This window comes from Camarhynchus parvulus, chromosome 1 (genome assembly GCF_901933205.1).
Source record: "Camarhynchus parvulus chromosome 1, STF_HiC, whole genome shotgun sequence".
In the NCBI taxonomy this organism is placed as follows: Eukaryota; Metazoa; Chordata; class Aves; order Passeriformes; family Thraupidae; genus Camarhynchus; species Camarhynchus parvulus.
Window position 1 is genome coordinate 79116052 of NC_044571.1, and position 18506 is coordinate 79134557.

General features: G+C 36.9%; 1 protein-coding gene across 1 annotated transcript in view; it reads left to right on the top strand.

Moving 5' to 3' along the window:
- SLC36A4 (solute carrier family 36 member 4) overlaps positions 1-18506 on the top strand; it is an 89343-nt gene that overhangs the window by 31341 nt on the left and 39496 nt on the right. Inside the window, 2 exon segments of the mRNA XM_030945207.1 lie at positions 6094-6263; positions 11810-11979. Coding sequence (XP_030801067.1) covers positions 6094-6263; positions 11810-11979 — 340 coding nt within the window.

Consider the following 18506-nt stretch of genomic DNA (forward strand, 5'->3'; position numbering starts at 1 on the left):
GTAGAACATAAAAAACCTTTTGGGAAGACATTTTATTTTAAACCATTTGCGTTGAAACAGATTGAAGTTTGTAAATTTTTTGTCTCTTGCCTACAAAGAAACAGGTAGGGATAGGTGAGAACTTAGTAATCATTATAACTTATTTTGAGGGGACTTAAATTCAATGTGGGTTTGATCATTGGCTGGCATAAAAATTTAAGTGCCGTTGCAGCTTTGGGAAATTTTGTTTTTACCTCCTGAACCAGAAAGAGTCCAGAAATACACAATCATATACTACATCTTTATGTATTATTGCAGTAGATTGAAATATACCCTTCAGCAACACTTGCATTTCTAAGTAGTTTTTTCTTTTATCACTTACCTTGTGGAAATTTTGAGAGTAGCATAACTTATGCAGAACGTGTTAGACCATGGTACTGTATAGTCTGTAGGCTGCAGTCCAAGTGGCTGGGGGCTGGAACTGTCTGATAAATTAGAAACATAATTTTCTATTAGCATTTATCTTTTGCTGGATAAAACTACATACTATTGTAAAGGCCAGCAAAGCATATAACACTTCAGTGATTTTGACAGGACAGATATTTAAAAATATTTTAAGATATTGATGACTGAACTAAAATGCTGCTTTATAATTTTCAGTTTTCATTGGAGAGAAATTTTTTGGATTTGGTTTACAAAGTCACATAGGACATGATAATACACAAACTTGCAGAACTTCTGTTAAATTTCAGAGCAAGGTTAAGATTAAATAAATATAATAATAAAGTGATAAATAAACTCTTGAACATAATAAAAGAAAAAAAGAACCCCTGGAGTTTGGATGGCAAGCTAGGCAAGATTTACACAATTCCTTCAAGCATTGTTAAATCAAGGCCATCAGAATAGGGTGGTAGATTGGGTTTGGTTTTTTTGTGTAGGCGAGTAATTCTTTTTCCTGGTGAAACAAGTGGAAAGGGGCTTTACTGGAGTCTGAAGAGATTGGTTTTTGGAGTGATTGGAATTGCTCAGCAGGTTTCAGAAGGTAGCGTGTTCTGTAGTGAGAACTTGTCTTCTGGGTTTATTTATTTCATATAAAACTTTTACTATAAGAATTGATGTACAGTCACCATTTGGCTTGCATTTTTCCTTGGGTAATAGTAGCTGTCCTTTTGTTTGCAGTCATGAGGGATCTGTTAAGGAAAATTGGATTGTTTAATGTATGTGTTCTAAATAGTGATGTTCTGTAGCTTAGTAAAGAGAGTGAGCTTTAAAATTGTACCTAAAAGTGATGGAATAGAAGTCTGTTGCTCAAAATATTGCATGGCCTTTTTCTGTGCAGTGCAAGAGGAGATGCACTAGGACAGGAAAGCAAACATGGTAATATAATAATGATGTATGTTGTTACTATTATTTTATTTGAGGTAACTGTACTTTTTCTGCAGACAGCTAGCCCATGGACTGTGTGGTTGTAAATCTACCTTTCAGTGAGCAGATGAATTCATTGGTACCTTCTGCAGACAAGAAGGAATGGGCCAGGCTTGCGCTGCATTTGTCTGCTGAGGATTTAATATTTGTCTTTGGAGGTTAGGTAGTAGAATTTAGGTTTACATATCTTGAATACCTTTGATACCAGTTTTTTTTTTCCTTTGAACAGGGCTTTATTTTGCTGCTGTAGAGCATGATGAGAGAGATTTTTTTTCCCCTGAGTAAATGGATAAATATATTGGTTTTAATTTTCCAAAATTCTTGAGTTGTCTCTAGCTTAAGCCAGTCAAAACTTCTGTATAGCTGTCTACCTGATATACTTTAAACGTGCAGGGGATAAAGGATGGCCGTTTTAGTGGGATTTCCTGAGAAATGGAAAGGTGACTTTATGTATTTTAAATATTAAGCACATCTGCTCTTGAGCTATCCATTCCAAGATTAGCTTTCAGTGTCTATGAAAATTAAATAAAGGTTTTTCTGATTGTCTGCAGGTTGAATTCTCGTTTTTTTTTTTAGTGCAGTTATATGAAAAGTACAATAGAGAATTCTGATTAAAATTAGGCAATCTCCTGCAGCTTATTTGCAGGGAGACTGTGAGTGTAGCAGGATATTCAAGGCAAGGGATGAGGAGGCAATGGTATTACTGGGAATATTTATACCTACTTCAAGCAGCTTGAAATGAAGGGGGAAGCACTTTGCATAATGGATGATACCAGATTAGCCAGGTTATTTCAAATATTCAGTTATGATTCTTTGCCAGTTAATTATGGCTAGTTTTGAATTTATTTGGTGGATGAAAACAAGATGTACTGTGCTTGTTTTAAAATTTTAAGAAGCTAAACGTTGATTGTAACTAAAAGAACCTAGTATTAAGTTTCAAGGAGTATTATAGTAGTGATGTGTGCAAATGTCTCAAAAATTGTTGGAAAACTCTGTGAAGCAGCTGACAGAGAAAAATGATAAAGAGTTTACTCAGTGAGGAGGAAAAAAGGGATGGAAATTGAGAAATTATGAAAAGAGTAAGCTTAGTCTAAAATATCTGATTTGATAGGTGTTTAAGGCTATGACAAGGACTAGTGTGAAGTGAAGGGGAAAGAACTTGAAGGAAGCACAGCATGGAAATCAGAAGCACAGAAGAGAGTCATTAAATAAAAAGGTTAAAAAATGTATATTTGAAACTGAATCTTAACTCATCTCACTTCCTGGTTCCAGAAAGAAAGCAGTAAAACCAGAACTAAGAAGTATTTGTGAAAAGAGCCTTGTCTCTTGCATTCAGATGAAATGTTAGGTTTTCTGAAGTCATTGCAAGAGGAGCTGTGCAGGGACTGGAAAGAAATTTTACAGTGAAGATCTATCCAGTAGCTGCCCACCAGTGACTCAGTGTCAGAACAAGCACTGGCTCACATCATATCTCCTGGCAGCCTCTGTCTCCTTGTGGATGCTCCAATGATCTTTTGGATCCTAATGGGCTTCAACAGCTTAGGGAGCTGGGTGATTTTGTTAATAAACATGTAATTGGTTTTTACTCAGTGTCATGCTAATCCCATGAGTTACGGAACTTTTTACCTTGTCTGGAGTGGGTGATATTGGATACTCTATAAAACCTGGCTCAAGTTCTTTGCATGATTTCTTTGGGGATCAGTTTTACTGAGGGAAGCATCTCCTGCAGTGACAATTGTCTTGATATTGCTGTTGCTCAGAGAGAGTACTTGAACCTAGGAAGGCTCGTGCTGAGCTGGGCAGGGACACTCTCACCTGGATTGAGTGATGCACAAAAGGCTGCATTAGCATTCTCATCTGTTCTGCATGGAGGCGTATGTAGTCCTGATACTAACTCAAGGATAAGCTGGGAGGAATTAGCATTTTTAAATATAATTTCAAGGTCTACATATGTTAATGTGTCTCTCACCACCAGTCTTATTGTCCTGTATTGCTTTTAGTGTTTCATTTCCTTACACTCAGCAAAAATGAAAGTTGTAACATTAAAGAGGGGATGATGATATGAGAACATGAGTTTAAATGGGTATGTTTTATTCTGATTTACCCATAAGTATACAGGAAATTATATCATTATATCATTAATGAGTAAACTTGGTTTTGTGGATAGTTAAAAAGCAGAGTATGTATGCTTAAGAGCATTGTCCTATAATGGTTTTAAATTGCTTGTAATTTTTTTAAAGTTTTTGTTTTCTTGGAGAAACCTGGGTCTTCTAGTTTAAATGCTAAACTGGTTGGGTTTAAATGCTAAAGATAAAAAAAATTCTGTATAGTGAGAAATTAAAAAAGAAAATTTCAATGCTTCCTTTGGACTCAAGAACATTGAGCATAGTGTGTGCACTAGTCCTTTACTTCATTTATGAGCTAATTTTCAGATAGACAATTCTATGATAATCTAGTCTGCCTGTGAAAAGAACTATGTTAAAATATAAAAGTATTTAAAAGGCAGATATCCTGGTCAGAGTCTGTTACAGACCATGTCTCTTTTAGTATTCTTCCTGCTGCTCAACACTCATTTAAAAATTGATTTAATTTTTGAGGCAGATCAAGTTACAGTCCAAGTTCAGGTTCTTTTCTGGAGTAACAACATCAGCAGTGGAGGCTCTGAAATATATAAAGAAGTTAACAGGTATAATGCATTTTAATTGAATAGGAATAAAGATTACCTCTAAATGTGTACCTTTTTAGGGACGTTTCGGTTCCCAAGTGTAAAATTACTTTTTGGGATTTGAAATATAGGAGAAATAGGGCCATGTGGTATAGACTGGCAGTGGTGTTATGCTACTACAAGTAAGGAAGTAAATTTCAGTGGGTGACTAGGAGGAAAGGAGTAATTACCATATAGAAAATAATAAATTCAGATATATCAATTTCTTAGTTAATTAGTGGATGAAATCTGTTTTTTTCATAACTCATATTGCTTAAATGGTAAATATTCAGTCAATTAAAAAGCAATTTTGTATGATGAACACTAGCTTTTACAGGGCAACCTTATTGCACTGGGACTGTTTGTCTGTATTAGATACGACATAAGTGCTAACTAGGGATGACAAGCTTCTTTAATTAACTGTGCCATCATCAAATATAACCTGCATGTCTACTGAAAGATAAGCTGAACTGTGAACTTTATTCCACTGTCTGTATTGCCTAGATCTTCATTACCTAATTTCATCCTAGTGATGCCTTTTTGGGACTACCTAAAAACAAAGACCAGAAAAAATTAAGAGAATAAAAAGTGGTTATATTTATTAAAGGGCCTTCAGGTAAATTTAGGGCAGATGAAGCCCCCCACAGGGGCTGCATCCAAAAATGGATGATGGGGCCTGGATTTCCATACTTTTATAAGTTTGATCCATTTGCCAATTGGGGATTAATCTTCCAATTACAGCTTCAGGTAATGAAGTCATTTTACCCCAAGTTTGCTGCCCCCCAGATCACTTTTGTTTACATCTCTTGGGGCTGAGACAGTAAGATGTCCTTGATTCCCAGGCCTAGAGAGGAATTGTTTTGTCTGACCAAAATAGGAAAACAGTAGCTAACACTAGCTACTAGCTATGGAGTTTAGAGTTATACACTAAAGAATTGCAGGATTACAAATATATGAAAAATAGAAAAGCTAAAATCCTAAGGCATCAATAGAGCTTGGATGTTTCACTTAGATGTAGACATAGAGTATTATGTGTCTTAATCTTGGACTATATCCCATATTCAGTATTTGAGATGATTGTACAGTTCTCCTGAAAGAGGTGGGGAAAGTGTGTTTGTCTAGGAGTATCCATGTACCTTCAGCTGATGTTTTAATGATCTGTTTTGTTGACGAAATTGAAAGTGGGAAGAGCAATACGTGAGCTTGTCACTTGGTTTTACTGTCTTGCCTGGAAATTTTGTCTGGGTGTCTAAAAACTGAAATTGGAACGTACTGAGAGTATTTTTCTGAACACTGTAGAGTAAAAGTAAAAGGCAATTCCCAGCAAACTTCCTGCAGTAATGGTTGAAACGCCTGTGTTTTCACTACAAAGTGATGGCAGGCCCAGTGAGATGGCTTGACTGTGTGAGGCTCAAAGCACTATGGTTAGAAAAAGCAGGGCTTGGTGTGCCTGGCCCTGTTTCTGTCAGAGAGATGAAAAAGAGCACGGGACTGCATTCTGGCAGTCATGGACTCCAGGTTCCTTGCTGGGAGGTCTGAGGCTGTGTGCTGAGGCTGAGCTTGTGTGTCAGTAGGTTTGTCTGTGATGGAGGCTGACAGTGTAGGCGTACCTGACAGGAATAGGAGAAATATCCTTGAATTCTGAAAAATTTTGTTGCCAAAAAAAAATTCATGTTACTCTCATTGCTTATGTATTTTCATCTCCACACCATAAGTTTCTCTTGGCAATTTTTCTAACCTATAAATATTGCTTTATGATTCTACACTGATGTTTTTTTCCAACCAAAATATGTGCTTTTCAATAACCAAATTTTTCTGTTGGGTACAGGAAACATTGTGACCATCCAGGCAGTAAAACATTATTGTAGAATAATCTTACTTATTTATCAAATAACCTGAATTTTGTAAGTTGGCATTGAAAGAGGGGAGACAAGTAGTTTTACTCTGAGAACATCAGATGTGATTGTTTCTCCCTGTATTTCCAGGTGCTGCCGTTGGAAAACAGAATGAAGGACAGCACACGTTTCCCCCAGGCACTGAACATTGGGATGGCAATAGTCATGGCACTGTACATCTCACTGGCCACCCTGGGGTATATGCGCTTTGGGGATGAAGTCAAAGGCAGCATAACTTTAAACCTGCCACAGGATAAGTGGTAAGTGCCTCTGTGATTGAAAGGCAGTAACCTAGAAGGCAGAAATGTTAGAAAGGTTGTCCCATGCCTCAGTGCCACCTGGGTGCTCAGACTTTTAATGTATCCACAATAGAGCTGTGGTCCTAGCCAGTCATTTCTTCCATATTAAAAGGACTTGCATAGGGAGGGTGATTAATGATATTATAAATGCTGATCAATGATATTATAAATCATTCCATCTCTAGAAGGAGCTAGTTCCAGGACTGTTGAGGCAGGGAATACACAGTTTGCAAGAAGCTGTCATGCAGTTCTGAAATGAGCAACTTTTACCTTGGATATCCTGATAATGTAGTGCCCTTTTTTAGTGTAATCACTGAGTTTAGCAAGTGGGCAAATGGAATAGAAGACATCAAAGATGAATAGGTTTGTAGTTCAAGTGCAAGTCCATGGATAGTGTATATGATGACTTCCTATCAGGAGAATGAAACTTATGTTTGCTAGTGTCTCGAGGATACTACGATTTTTTATTTAGCTAATTTTTTTAATGTTATGAATGTCACATGCTGAAGATGCACTGAAGATGATTTCAACTGCTGTATAGTTAGTTTTGTATCTATCTGTGGATGGATATACTCTAACTATTCTCTAATATAATTTATTTTTTTAATACTTTTGTCTAATAGGCCTAAAATTAGGTATATCAGCAGTGCAAAAGTGGTAAAACTAAAAAGTATTTTAATGTTTTCATTCTGATCAAGTAATATTTTACAGGTTGTATACTTGCATCTACTTCAATTGTCTGTTGTAGTAGTTTATTAACGTAGCAAAATCTCAACTGGCAAAAAACCCTCTGCTTAGATGAAATGAATGCTGACTTTTTTTTTTTTAAGAGGAGAACACATGTAAAGAATGTTCTCAATTTTTAAGTGTTACTTTTTCACTTTCTTTTCTTCCTTTTCATTCTTTGCAGTCAATATGAACTATGCATTTTTAATATTCTTAAGAAGTTTTGTTTAATTGCCAGACTGATTCCAATGTTTAATACATGAGAGTATAAAAAATGTGTCTTGAAGGATGAATGATTTTTCATTGCTAGAACCTTCATCTATTTCTTACTGCTTGTTTACTTGCTTTGTTTTTATACTGCTGCTGTAACAACTGAGATTTTGGCCTTCCCTTCCCTTCCCTTCCCTTCCCTTCCCTTTCCCTTCCCTTCCCTTCCCTTCCCTTCCCTTCCCTTCCCTTCCCTTCCCTTCCCTTCCCTTCCCTTCCCTTCCCTTCCCTTCCCTTCCCTTCCCTTCCCTTCCCTTCCCTTCCCTTCCCATCCCATCCCCTTAAGTTAAAGGAAGGCAGGTTTCAATTACAAATAAGGAAAAAATTCTGTAGGGTAGTGAGGCACTGGAACAGGTTGCCCAGAGAGGTTGTGGACTCCCCATTCCTGGAAGTGTTAAAGACCAAGCTGAATGGGGTTTTGAGTAACCTGATCTAGTGAAAGGTACTACCCATGGCAGGAGAGTTGGAACTGGATGATCTTTGAGGTTCCTTTAAACCCAAACCATTCTGTGATTGTCTGACATAAAAAAAAAAAAAAACAAACCACAAAAAACCAGAAATCCGTAAATGTTTACTGTATCTTTTCTGTGTGATGCAGCTGAAAAGAAAAATACTTCTATTTCTAATAAACCATGGCAGTCCTTGTTGTTTATAAGATTAGTGAAAAGCTTGTTTTAAATGGTAGCTTTGGGTTTATTTGTGCCTTAAGAGAGGTGTTATTAAAAAACAGGGAGTGAGAGGAATGTGGAATAAGCTAAGGTTGCTACTCACTGTTGTTTTTTATTGTGCTCATGCAAGCAACAGAATGAACTTTATTCTGCATCCCTGCTGTCTAACAGATCTGTTCACATTGGAGTTTTCAAATAGCTCTTGGCTACAGTGCAGATGTGATGATGATGATATTTGTGCTGATGGCTTTGCAGGCCTAATGCAAGGAAACAGATAATAAAAGAGATGGAAACTGGTGCTCTATAGGGTTGGAAATTGGCATTGTAAGTGTAATAACCTCAAAGCTACTCAGGGCACATATCCACAGTTAACAAAGTCATCTGTTTTTGTCTTACCCTGGAGAGTACCCCAGAGCACCAAACAAAATTAGGAGAAGCAGCTCAGTGGTGCGCTCATGGATTGTGATGTACAATGCCAATGCTGTGCAGGACTGTGGGTCTGCCTGATACAGTACTGAGGGACAAATGGTTGCAATTAACTGGACTAGCAAAACAAATTTCCAGTGAACCGTAGGACACTATTTTGCTATTTGGTCCTCACATAAAAAGCCATTAAGTTGCCAGTTTGAACCAGAGAAATTGCAAGGAGCAGAGGAATTTTTTCATAAGAAGACAGAAAGGCGAAAGACCTGGAGTGTATCTAAGCAGTGAGACTTGGCTTATGTGTTTAATTCCAGCTGGACAACCTCTGTCTTAAAAATAAGCTTTTCCTGATAAAGAAAATTAAATTTAAATTCTGAGTTTTATTTGATGTTCTCACAGATGAATTGACTGGAAGGCATACACAGGCCCTAGACTATTTAAGTTCTTAAGTTTAAATTAAATAGAGGACTACTTGTATTAAAAATATCCTGCTAGATTGGTGCTTTTGGATAAATGGCTTGATGCTGTTCTATTTAGATGGTGTTTGGGAGTACATATTGTCATTCAGCGTAATATATTACTTAGAATATGTTGAAAATTGACTTAAAGAGTAGTTTTCAGTATTTGCAGATGTAAATTACAAAAAATTCTGCTTTAGTATTTGTTAGTGTCTTTGGTTTGGGTCTTGTTGATTCATAAAATGGTTTCAGTTGCAGAGGACCTTTAAAGATCATCTGTTCTGATCCCTGTGCCATGAGCATAAGACCAGGTTGCTCCAAATTACATCCAACCTGGCTGTGACCACTTCCAGGGATGGGGCATCCACAGCTTCACTATCCTCATTGTCAAAAATTTCTTCTTTGTTCTTGTTTGGGTTCTTGTCTTCTTGAGGCTGAATATGAAGATTCTTTTCACCACCTGTTCTTTGTTAAGATATAAGTGAGTCTTTGTGCAACAGTTCCCTTACTGTGGATCCCAAAAGTTAATGACCACACAAACATTGATGTATTGAAGTTCGACAAGACTTCACATGCAACTTAGTTCAAGTGAAAGCTTCACATAATTATTGCTCTGTTTGGTCTAGCTGTGTTGTTCTGCAAGTTTTGTTGCACTGCTTGCCAATGTTTCTACTCTTCAGATGGGTATAATGAAATCTAAAATGATGAATTGAAAAGCAGTTTAGCACATATGAATGATTTAGATTTTTATTAAAAGGTAGCCTAAGGAGTCTGATTGGAATATAATATTAAATTACTAGTAAAATCACCTCAGTAATATAAAAATTATTTTTTTAATTTGGAAAGTTTTAATCATCGTAGAACTGTAGAAAAAATAGTGTAATGGAGATGCTTAAAAATCCTGTTTTTGAATATATTTTAGAAATTACTTTTGTAAAGGCTTGGGGTACTCTGAAGCCTGAGGAGTAGAGGTGAATTCTTGGTATCTGGTCAGCTTAAATTTAACCAGCTAAAATCTATCTATATCTTAATCTAAAATCTAATCTATGTCTTCTGGAATAAGGACAGTCTTGCAGAACTCTTGTTCCCTCTAAATTTCTAAAAGCTACTCAGCAGTCAAAAAGATGTGTGTCACAAAAGCAGCAGCTTCTAAACTAGCTATACCATTATGTCAGCATGTAAATTGATACAATAACTTTTCTGTCCATTTGAATGTGCCTTTGGAGATTCCTTGACCCTGTGTACAGTGATGGCCAAACCTTTGATACAGATAATTTCAACCCTATTAGTCAAAATCTAATTTTAGTTGAAGCTATTTTTCTTTTCTTCCTCATATCATAGAATCATAGAAAGTATGGTGGAAAAGAGCTGAGGTGTACAGATAAAAGTTTTGCCATGCCATGCCATTTGGCCACAGGATAAAGGGCCAAAAGCAGTCCTGGCTGGATTTTATTTACTAATGCAGATACAGACTGTGATACTCAAAGAGAGAATGTTCAAGTGACTCCTGCCAGGCTTTGAGAGATACAGAGATCAAGGTCCTATTTGTTCTTTCCTTACTCTTGCTGGTGTTTTTTATTTTCTTACTTATGCATTCACAGAATCACTAGGCTGGAAGAGACCTTCAAGATCACCAAGTTTGACCCATGCCCTAACACCTCAACTAAACCATGGCACTCAGTGCCCCATCCAGTCTTAAACACATCCAGGGATGGTGACTCTACCACCTCCCCAGGCAAACCATTCCAGAACTTCATCACCCTTTCCATAAAAAACTTTTTCCTAATATCCAACCTCTATTTCCCTTGACACAGTTTGAGGCTGTGTCCTCTGGTTCTGTCAGTTGCTGCCTGGAGAAAGAGACCAGCCCCACCTGGCTACAGCCACCTTTCAGGGAGTTGTAGAGGGTGATAAGGTCACCCCTGAGTCTCCTTTTCTCCAGGCTGAGCACCCCCATCTCCCTCAGTCGTTCCTTACAGGGTTTGTGTTCCCAGCCCCTCACCAGCCTCATTGCCTCCTCTGGATGTGCTCGAGTGTCTCAAGGTCCTTCCCAAACTGAGGGGCCAGAGCTGGACACAGCACTCAAGGTGTGGCCTCACCAGTGCCGAGTACAGGGGAAGGGTGACCTCCCTGCTCCTGCTGGCCACACTGTTCCTGAACAGGCCAGGATGCCCTTGGCCCTCTTGGCCACCAGGGCACACTGCTGGCTCATGTTCAGCTGGCTGTCAACCAGCACCCCTAGATCCCTTTCTGCCTGGGCACTGTCCAGCCACACTGTCCCCAGCCTGTAGCACTGCAGGGGGTTATTGTGGCCAAAATGCAGGACTTGGCACTTGGACTTATTAAACTTCATCTTGTTAGACTCTGCGCATCCATCCAACCGTTCCAGGTCTGTCTGCAGAGCCCTCCTACCTTCCAACAGATCAACACATGCTCCCAGCTTAGTGTTGTCTGCAAATTTGCTAATGAAGGACCCAATCCCCCACCCATGTCATCAATAAGGATGTTGGCTTTGCTCAGATGAACATCTTTTTGAGGACTGAAGCAATGAACCAAGCCCTCACCCAAGATTTTTATAATGTCCATAAAAAGAAAATCATACAAAGACTCAATTTCTGTCAGTTCAGTGCAAGTAATGACAAATGCTTGTAATGAATGCAGCACAAATTAAAAATATATGTAAATTTAAACCTGTTGGAGGCATGGATAGCTCTTTGTCATTTGTTTACTCAGCTACAAGTAACAGTGGTAAGGATGTCTTCCCTTTCTTGGAAGATTTACTCTAGTTGGCTTATCTTCTGCAATTTCTTAGGCAGTTAAAATATATTCATGTTTACTGGGGGAAAAAAAAATCATATATACATATATATGTATCTCCTTATATACATATATATGTATCTCAAGCAAATTTTTTATGAAGAATTTGCAATTTACATACTTACATGACTGTAAATATTTTCAACAGGTTGTATCAGTCTGTAAAAATTCTGTACTCCTTTGGAATTTTTGTGACATACTCGATTCAGTTCTACGTGCCTGCAGAGATTCTGACTCCAGTTGTCACCTCCAGAGTGAGGCAGAAGTGGAAGTTACTCAGTGAGCTTGTGGTGAGAGCACTATTAGTCTGCTCAACCTGTAAGTATGTACAGAACATCCATTTAAAAACTTGCTATTACATTTTTGGGACCTGCTTATTTAAATATATGTTTTGTTGTTTATTTTTCTGGAGGCTAGCAAACCTGACATTTCGACTTTTACGAACAAATGAAACTAATGTTGGATTTGTATTTTAACCACATTTGTTTTAGTAGGTGTGACCAATTATTTGACAACAATATATTTTGGTGGCAATACCCTAAAGCTGCCAACTGGAAAATAAACCTTTCTCAAATAAAACTTTTTAAGTGAGATACACATTGGTGAGATTTGTCAGCATTTATCTATGTGATCTTCAGTACATGCTTGTCATGGAGAAATCGTTTCTGTTTTGTTGATCTAACGATTAAGCCTAAAGATATGCTGGGTCTATAGCCAAAAAGTGGCATTGGCAAACATGGATGCCTGGTCATGGAGTTCATGAAGTGCCACTTATTTTAGAATAATGCTCCAAAGTAGTTTTTGGAGGTAGCCATCTCTACCTTCACTGCCTGTTACTCCTGTTGTTTTTCTTGCTTGTCCCCTAATCTTCCCTCCTGCTGTGTCCCTGCTTTCTCACAGCTGCTTGAGATGTGCTAGTAGGAGTCAGCAGAGCTGACATTGAATGGTGGGTGTGGTCTCATCCAGGAATCAATACTCCTGAAGATAATGAACTGTGGGGGAAGTTCAGCTATGCCTTTACAGCTCCCAGCCAAAGTGCTCAAAAACATAGCAACCTTTTCTCAAAGACATTATTAAAAAATTGTTTCTAGTACAAAGCTGGCTTCTTGACTTGACCATTTGTATTGAAATAAGCTGTTAATATCTTAAAAGCAATCAAAACTGATAAATAAGCAAAAAAATGCTAAATCTTGTGTTTTAGGGGAAAGTATTGATGAAAGAGAAGATATTAAGTTTATTGTCTCCATTCTCTTGATGAATGCAGTAGCTAATGTACTGGATGACACCTAAGGATTGTTGTAAAAGAAAACTTTGACATCCAGTGAGACCTTCTTAAGGTCAAGCCTGTTGAGAAAAACAGTTTAATGCCAGTGCAATTTAATTACTACAGCAAACAAAGGGAAATACCATCAATCTAATAACTTGCAGCTCTGAAAATACATCTGCATGGTGAAACTAACAAAATAAAAAAAACAACCAAATTTTTCTTGAATGATGAAGTACTTGTCTCCTGAAGCATCATAAAGCCTGTGTTCTATTTCAGGTGATCAAGGCATTAAGATTTTAAGATTGAGGATAGATTAATAGCTCTTGTAATACTTGAGAGACATCTAGATCAAAAAGCTTCAAGGTTCAAAACACTTCTTAGTATCTCTCCAGGACACTAAAAGGTCACTAGTTAGATCTCCAGTCCTAACCACACCTTGCTGTCATGACACCCTTGACTTCTTCTCAATCTCTGTTGCCCTTTATGTGCTCCTTATCACCTGCCCTGGTAATGATATAACAATAGATTTGAAAAGCTAAAAATCTTGTATATCTAAACTGCTGATACAGCCAAAGGCTTCAAGGATTTATAGGTGAAAGATAGTTCAATGTCTGTGTCTGATAAGAAGACCCAGTGGTGAACAGTCTTAAAGGCACATTTCCCTAATTGACTTGGGAAAATTATAAATTACTTCATAATATTCAGCCATAGGTTTTTTCCTTAATTTTATCATTAACTTTTGTAATTTCTGGGTAGTCTGAAAAGGGAAAACTACGAAATAATGTCCAAGAAAAGAAAGTAACAAAAGAAAGGAGATTAGCTATATATATGTAAAGATACATAGATACAAAAGATATAGCTATATATATAAAGATGTAGCATTAGAATGCTCTGCCCTTATGTCTTTGAAAAAAATATGTATAGTAAAATTGTACCTAGTGTATACCATTGCAACTTACCTGTGATATGAATCTCTGAAATGGAGCTGCTGAAGTGTTATGGTGTTACTGGGATATTTGAGGATAATAATTGTTTGCTGCAAGGCATAAAAAAAGTAACATTAAAAGTTTGCTCTTAAAAGGCTTGATATTTGCCAAGCTGTTGTGTGATGTGTTGTGTTAACCTAATGGCATTTGAGGTTTTTCCCAAGTGGTTTCTACAACTTGCACGCATGCTGTAGCTGTAATACTTTTTCACCAACAATTGTGTAAGCTCCCATGCTTCCATTCATCTTCATTTTTCATTGAAGCACTGGTTTTAAACAGAATTAATTTAAATAGCGTCTCTTTTCAATTAGTTGCACTTTGTCTAACTGCCTGCAGAACATGGTTCCTAAAATTATTCAGAAAGTGCTTCTTTAATAGAAAGTAAAAATCCAAAACCTTTTAAATTGAATTTTAGAAATTAAATGGTTTTGATATCAGTGACAGAGTATGTTGTAATGTCTGGACCATTCAGAGGTCATACACTGATTAAAGGGAATCTGCTTGCTTGAAAGTAGCTCTTGAGAAGAGGAACTTCAGCTGTGGTGCTAGTAGCACATTAGCTTTTTAAGAGAAGACATGAAATATCACTTATTACTAATTCTTGGGGCTTTTGCAGTACTCAAAAATGATGTCATTGTTTCATTGTTGGAGTATATGAGAAACTTTTTTTGGAAGAAGCAGATCAGGAGTCTGGTTTTTTGTCATTTCTTTCTGGTCTGATAAGGTTTGTTTTAAGTAAGGATTTGGCAACTGACTGGGGATGTAACACACACCCCAGAGCCATCTGTGTTGCTTAGGGTTTTTCATTACTTACTTGCTCACTTTTGGACACTTAGCATTGCAGGAGAATGATCACAAGAATCTTCTGCATTTTTAGATTTCCCTGTTCTTCTTCAGCTTTTTTCTATTTTGTTTGCAAGAGACAAGCATCTCTTCATCTTTGCTTGGATTTCACTGTAGATGGTGTAGCAAGTTGGAAGATCCCACCATACTTCATAAATCCTGACATAAACCATTATTTTACAAACTAGGTGAGCACCTGGTGCACTGAGTGGAGGGGTGAGCTAAGCTTGTGCTAAAAGTCCAGCCTAGAGCTGGAGCCTGGGTTTGGTGGGTGCTGAAAGCAGGTGGGAGCTGGATGTCTAGCTAGCTAGGCAGAAATAGGATTGAAAGTTGGACTAAGCATCATTGTGGTGGCCTAAGTTAGAAATTAGGAACACAGGAAAATAGAAGGAATAGGACAAGAGTCCCCATGGGATTTGGAAAATGCTAGAAGAAATATGCAGGTGCAATTTTGTGTGGGTACAGCTTTGGTATTTGGGGTATTTGAATGTCAGATAACCTCAGTGCTTTGAAATATTTGTCAGGGTGGAATTTTTATAAAGTTGAAAGTACTTACCCTGATTTTGCATATTTAAAACACATGTCACAAATATAGTTAGGATCTGTGTTTGCAGCATCTACTTGGGTGAAGATTGGGCATCATGCCCAAGGTTCAGCTCTTAGCCAAGCCTGTTACATGATGGGATTGTATGTCCAGCACATTGGGATTACCTGTTAAAGTGTGCACCTTTCTTAGTTTGCTTCTGAAGGACCTGGACCACCCTGGATTAATTTTTAAAAGATAATTTAGTATTTTTATGTAGAAAACTGTAAGTTTTATCTTTCCAGAGGTCAGCTTGTCTCAGAGAGCAAGAAAAAGCCCCTTTTTACACAAATCAGTTCTGTTATGCCCATTGCTGGAAATAAACTGCTGTTACATCATGAGCAAGAGAGTTCTTTACTCTCTTTTGCTCACTTGTACTGAGATCATGGTGATTCTGGGAGGGGAAAATTTGGAGAGGTTTTGTTCAGCTTAAGCAATTAATTCCTCCTGTATTAAAAGCTTCAAAGTATGCTGAGAACTTGGAGGTTGAGAGACGATCTGCTAAGCTTTAGTCAGTGTTGATGCTAAATGGCATCAGACATATTCACTTCTGATGCCTCACAGTAGGAATTGTGGTAGAAAATTTAGGATGGGGCAAGACTGTAAGTTTCCTCCAGAATGAAAATGTAAATATCTCACTGTGTAGCAAAGCCTCCTCATGTCTTCTGACTGAAGGACACTGAAATTAATTCTGCTTGCTGGATGTGTTGGAAGAAGTGTGGGGGAAAAAAAGCAGTATTGAGAAAATATTTCATCTGAAAAGGTGGCAGCAAATCCATGAAGTAAGGGAATAAAATAGAAAGGAGCAATTCTAGCATTACTTTCATTTTTAAAGAATAAGTTATGTTTGATTTATTAAAGATAGTAGTGAAAGAATATTTTTTTGTGAATTGGTAGCTGCTGAAGAATATCAGCAAGTATAATGGAGAAAACTGGAGTTGAGCATTAATAGTATCTTTCATCCACACAAGAAGTTTAGAATATTATTCTTTTAATAGCTTAATTTAGGGCTGTCTTCCTGCAGCCACGGTTTTCCTGTTAAAAGGTAAATTAAGAAATACTGCATTTGCATGTGGATGTGGAGATATCACTTGAATTGTCAGCTGTTTTGATTATTACCTTGAAATGAAAGAAATTTAATTGAAGGGCTGATCCAGCTGAGCATGAACGGAGCTGTTACTGAGCTGCTTGCCATTAAGTCTGAGCTTAGTGTGTAATTTTACCAAGAGGAGAATAAATGCATTACTCAGTTGAGCTTATCAGTTACATTTTCTAAATATTTCCCTATTTGAACTGTACCTGATTTTAGGAAAGAACAGTTCTTCATGCTGAACAATTAGACACAAGATAAAATTATGTTTACCAGATGTCTTACACTGTTTATTGACATTATGCCAATAAAATACTTGCTTAGAGTAGCTGCAGGAGAGGTAACATGAAGGAGTTTTAAGGTCTAATAATGCAATACTCTTAGGATAAATTAATAATCATTTATATAGAAGAGGCTTATGTATCACTTAGTAGACACAGATTTTTTTAATCAGAGTTTGTTAATTTCAGAGAGTAATATTAATGACAGAAAAGTGGAATAGTTAAATTAATGATTTAGGAAAATTCCAGATGGGATATAAAATATTTGTGTGGACTGCTAACAGGTCCATCAGAGTGGGCTTTAACACAAAATAATTGTTTATGAATTGTCAAAGGAATAAAATCAAATATTTGATTAATTCAGGTAATTTTTCCCCTCTGTGTATTGGGGTTTTACCTGGGGCTTTTTTGGATATGAGGAGCTGTGAGCATAATTCTTGCTTCCAAGTAGAAGATCCTGTGCTGTGGTTTTAAGTTGAGAGATGATCATTGGGTGTTTCTTTGACGTGTGCTTGGGCATGAGAAATAGATATATGTAATCAGATTTTTTCAACCTTTTTGAGTATCTTTGCAAGAAGAATAAAGTTCTTAATTTCAAGGTTAATATATCCTGATTATGAGTCCTTTCTATTTGTGTGATGTTACAAATTGTCTTATGAGTTGCTGTTGGTGTAAGCATCAATTTATGGATGTACAGTAACTTAACGTTCTTTTTAACAGTGCAAACATTAAAATCTTTTTTACCCAGCTTTAATATATGGATACTATATATCTGTGGTTTATGACTAATGGTTAAATGTTATGGTTTATTTGAATAAACCACAGAAGTGTTTCTTACTGCTCGTTGTTCTAGAGACATTAATGTGTGAATACATTTTCCAAATAAAGCCGTAGAGACTAGCAGAATGGTCTAATGTTAGTATTCATCATTGCAAAATTTTGTGTTTTGAAAGCTGTATATAGAAAGTTCAGTTTGTAAAGTAAATTCCTGAAAAGCTAAAACAAGTCCTGCTTTATTTGTTTGGGGTTTTTTTAAATTACTTTGGTGTATGTTGGATTTCTTCTGTTCAGGTGTTAGTTAGGTTTCTGAATGAATTTTGATTTTGTGCTTCAGATTTTGGAGTACAGTTCTTTTCCGAAAATATTTTGTGGGAAAGAAAGAAAAGTATGAGTTTAAATATTGGGCAATCAATATATTCAAGAACTGTCTGGACACAATGCTGTGCCATGTGCTCTGGGGTGGCCCTGCTTGAGCAGGGAAGTTGGATCAGATGACCCACTGTGGTCCTTTCCAGCCTTATTCATTCTGGGACTCTGATTCTGTGATTTGTGATTGAGGTTAAAAATGGACAATTTTGAAAGATTTGTAATTAGAAAATTAAAAAGTAATTTAGGGCTTGTAATGAAATTTGTTTGATTTTTGTTCTGCAACATTTGTTCCATAATTTACAAAACAAATGAAGAACAAGTAGTTTTGCAATTCATTCATGTATTCTGAAGTACTTGATCATATTCTGGAGCAGTAATTATTTTAATTCCTAAGTTATTTGCATTAACTTTTTAATTATTAATAGTTTTAAAAACAATTTATGATTCCTTTTTGAAGACTCCTTTGTAAATTGTATTCACTTATGGTGAAGTGCAAGTAGAAGATTCCTAATACTATTTACAATGTAAACCGACCTGTCAGTCACTGCTCTGGAGATTTGAGGTCACACCTGGCATAAATTGCAAAGTGCTCTATGTTTTAAGACTTGTCCAATTTAGCATGGAGAACTCTGTTGTCTGCACCTCT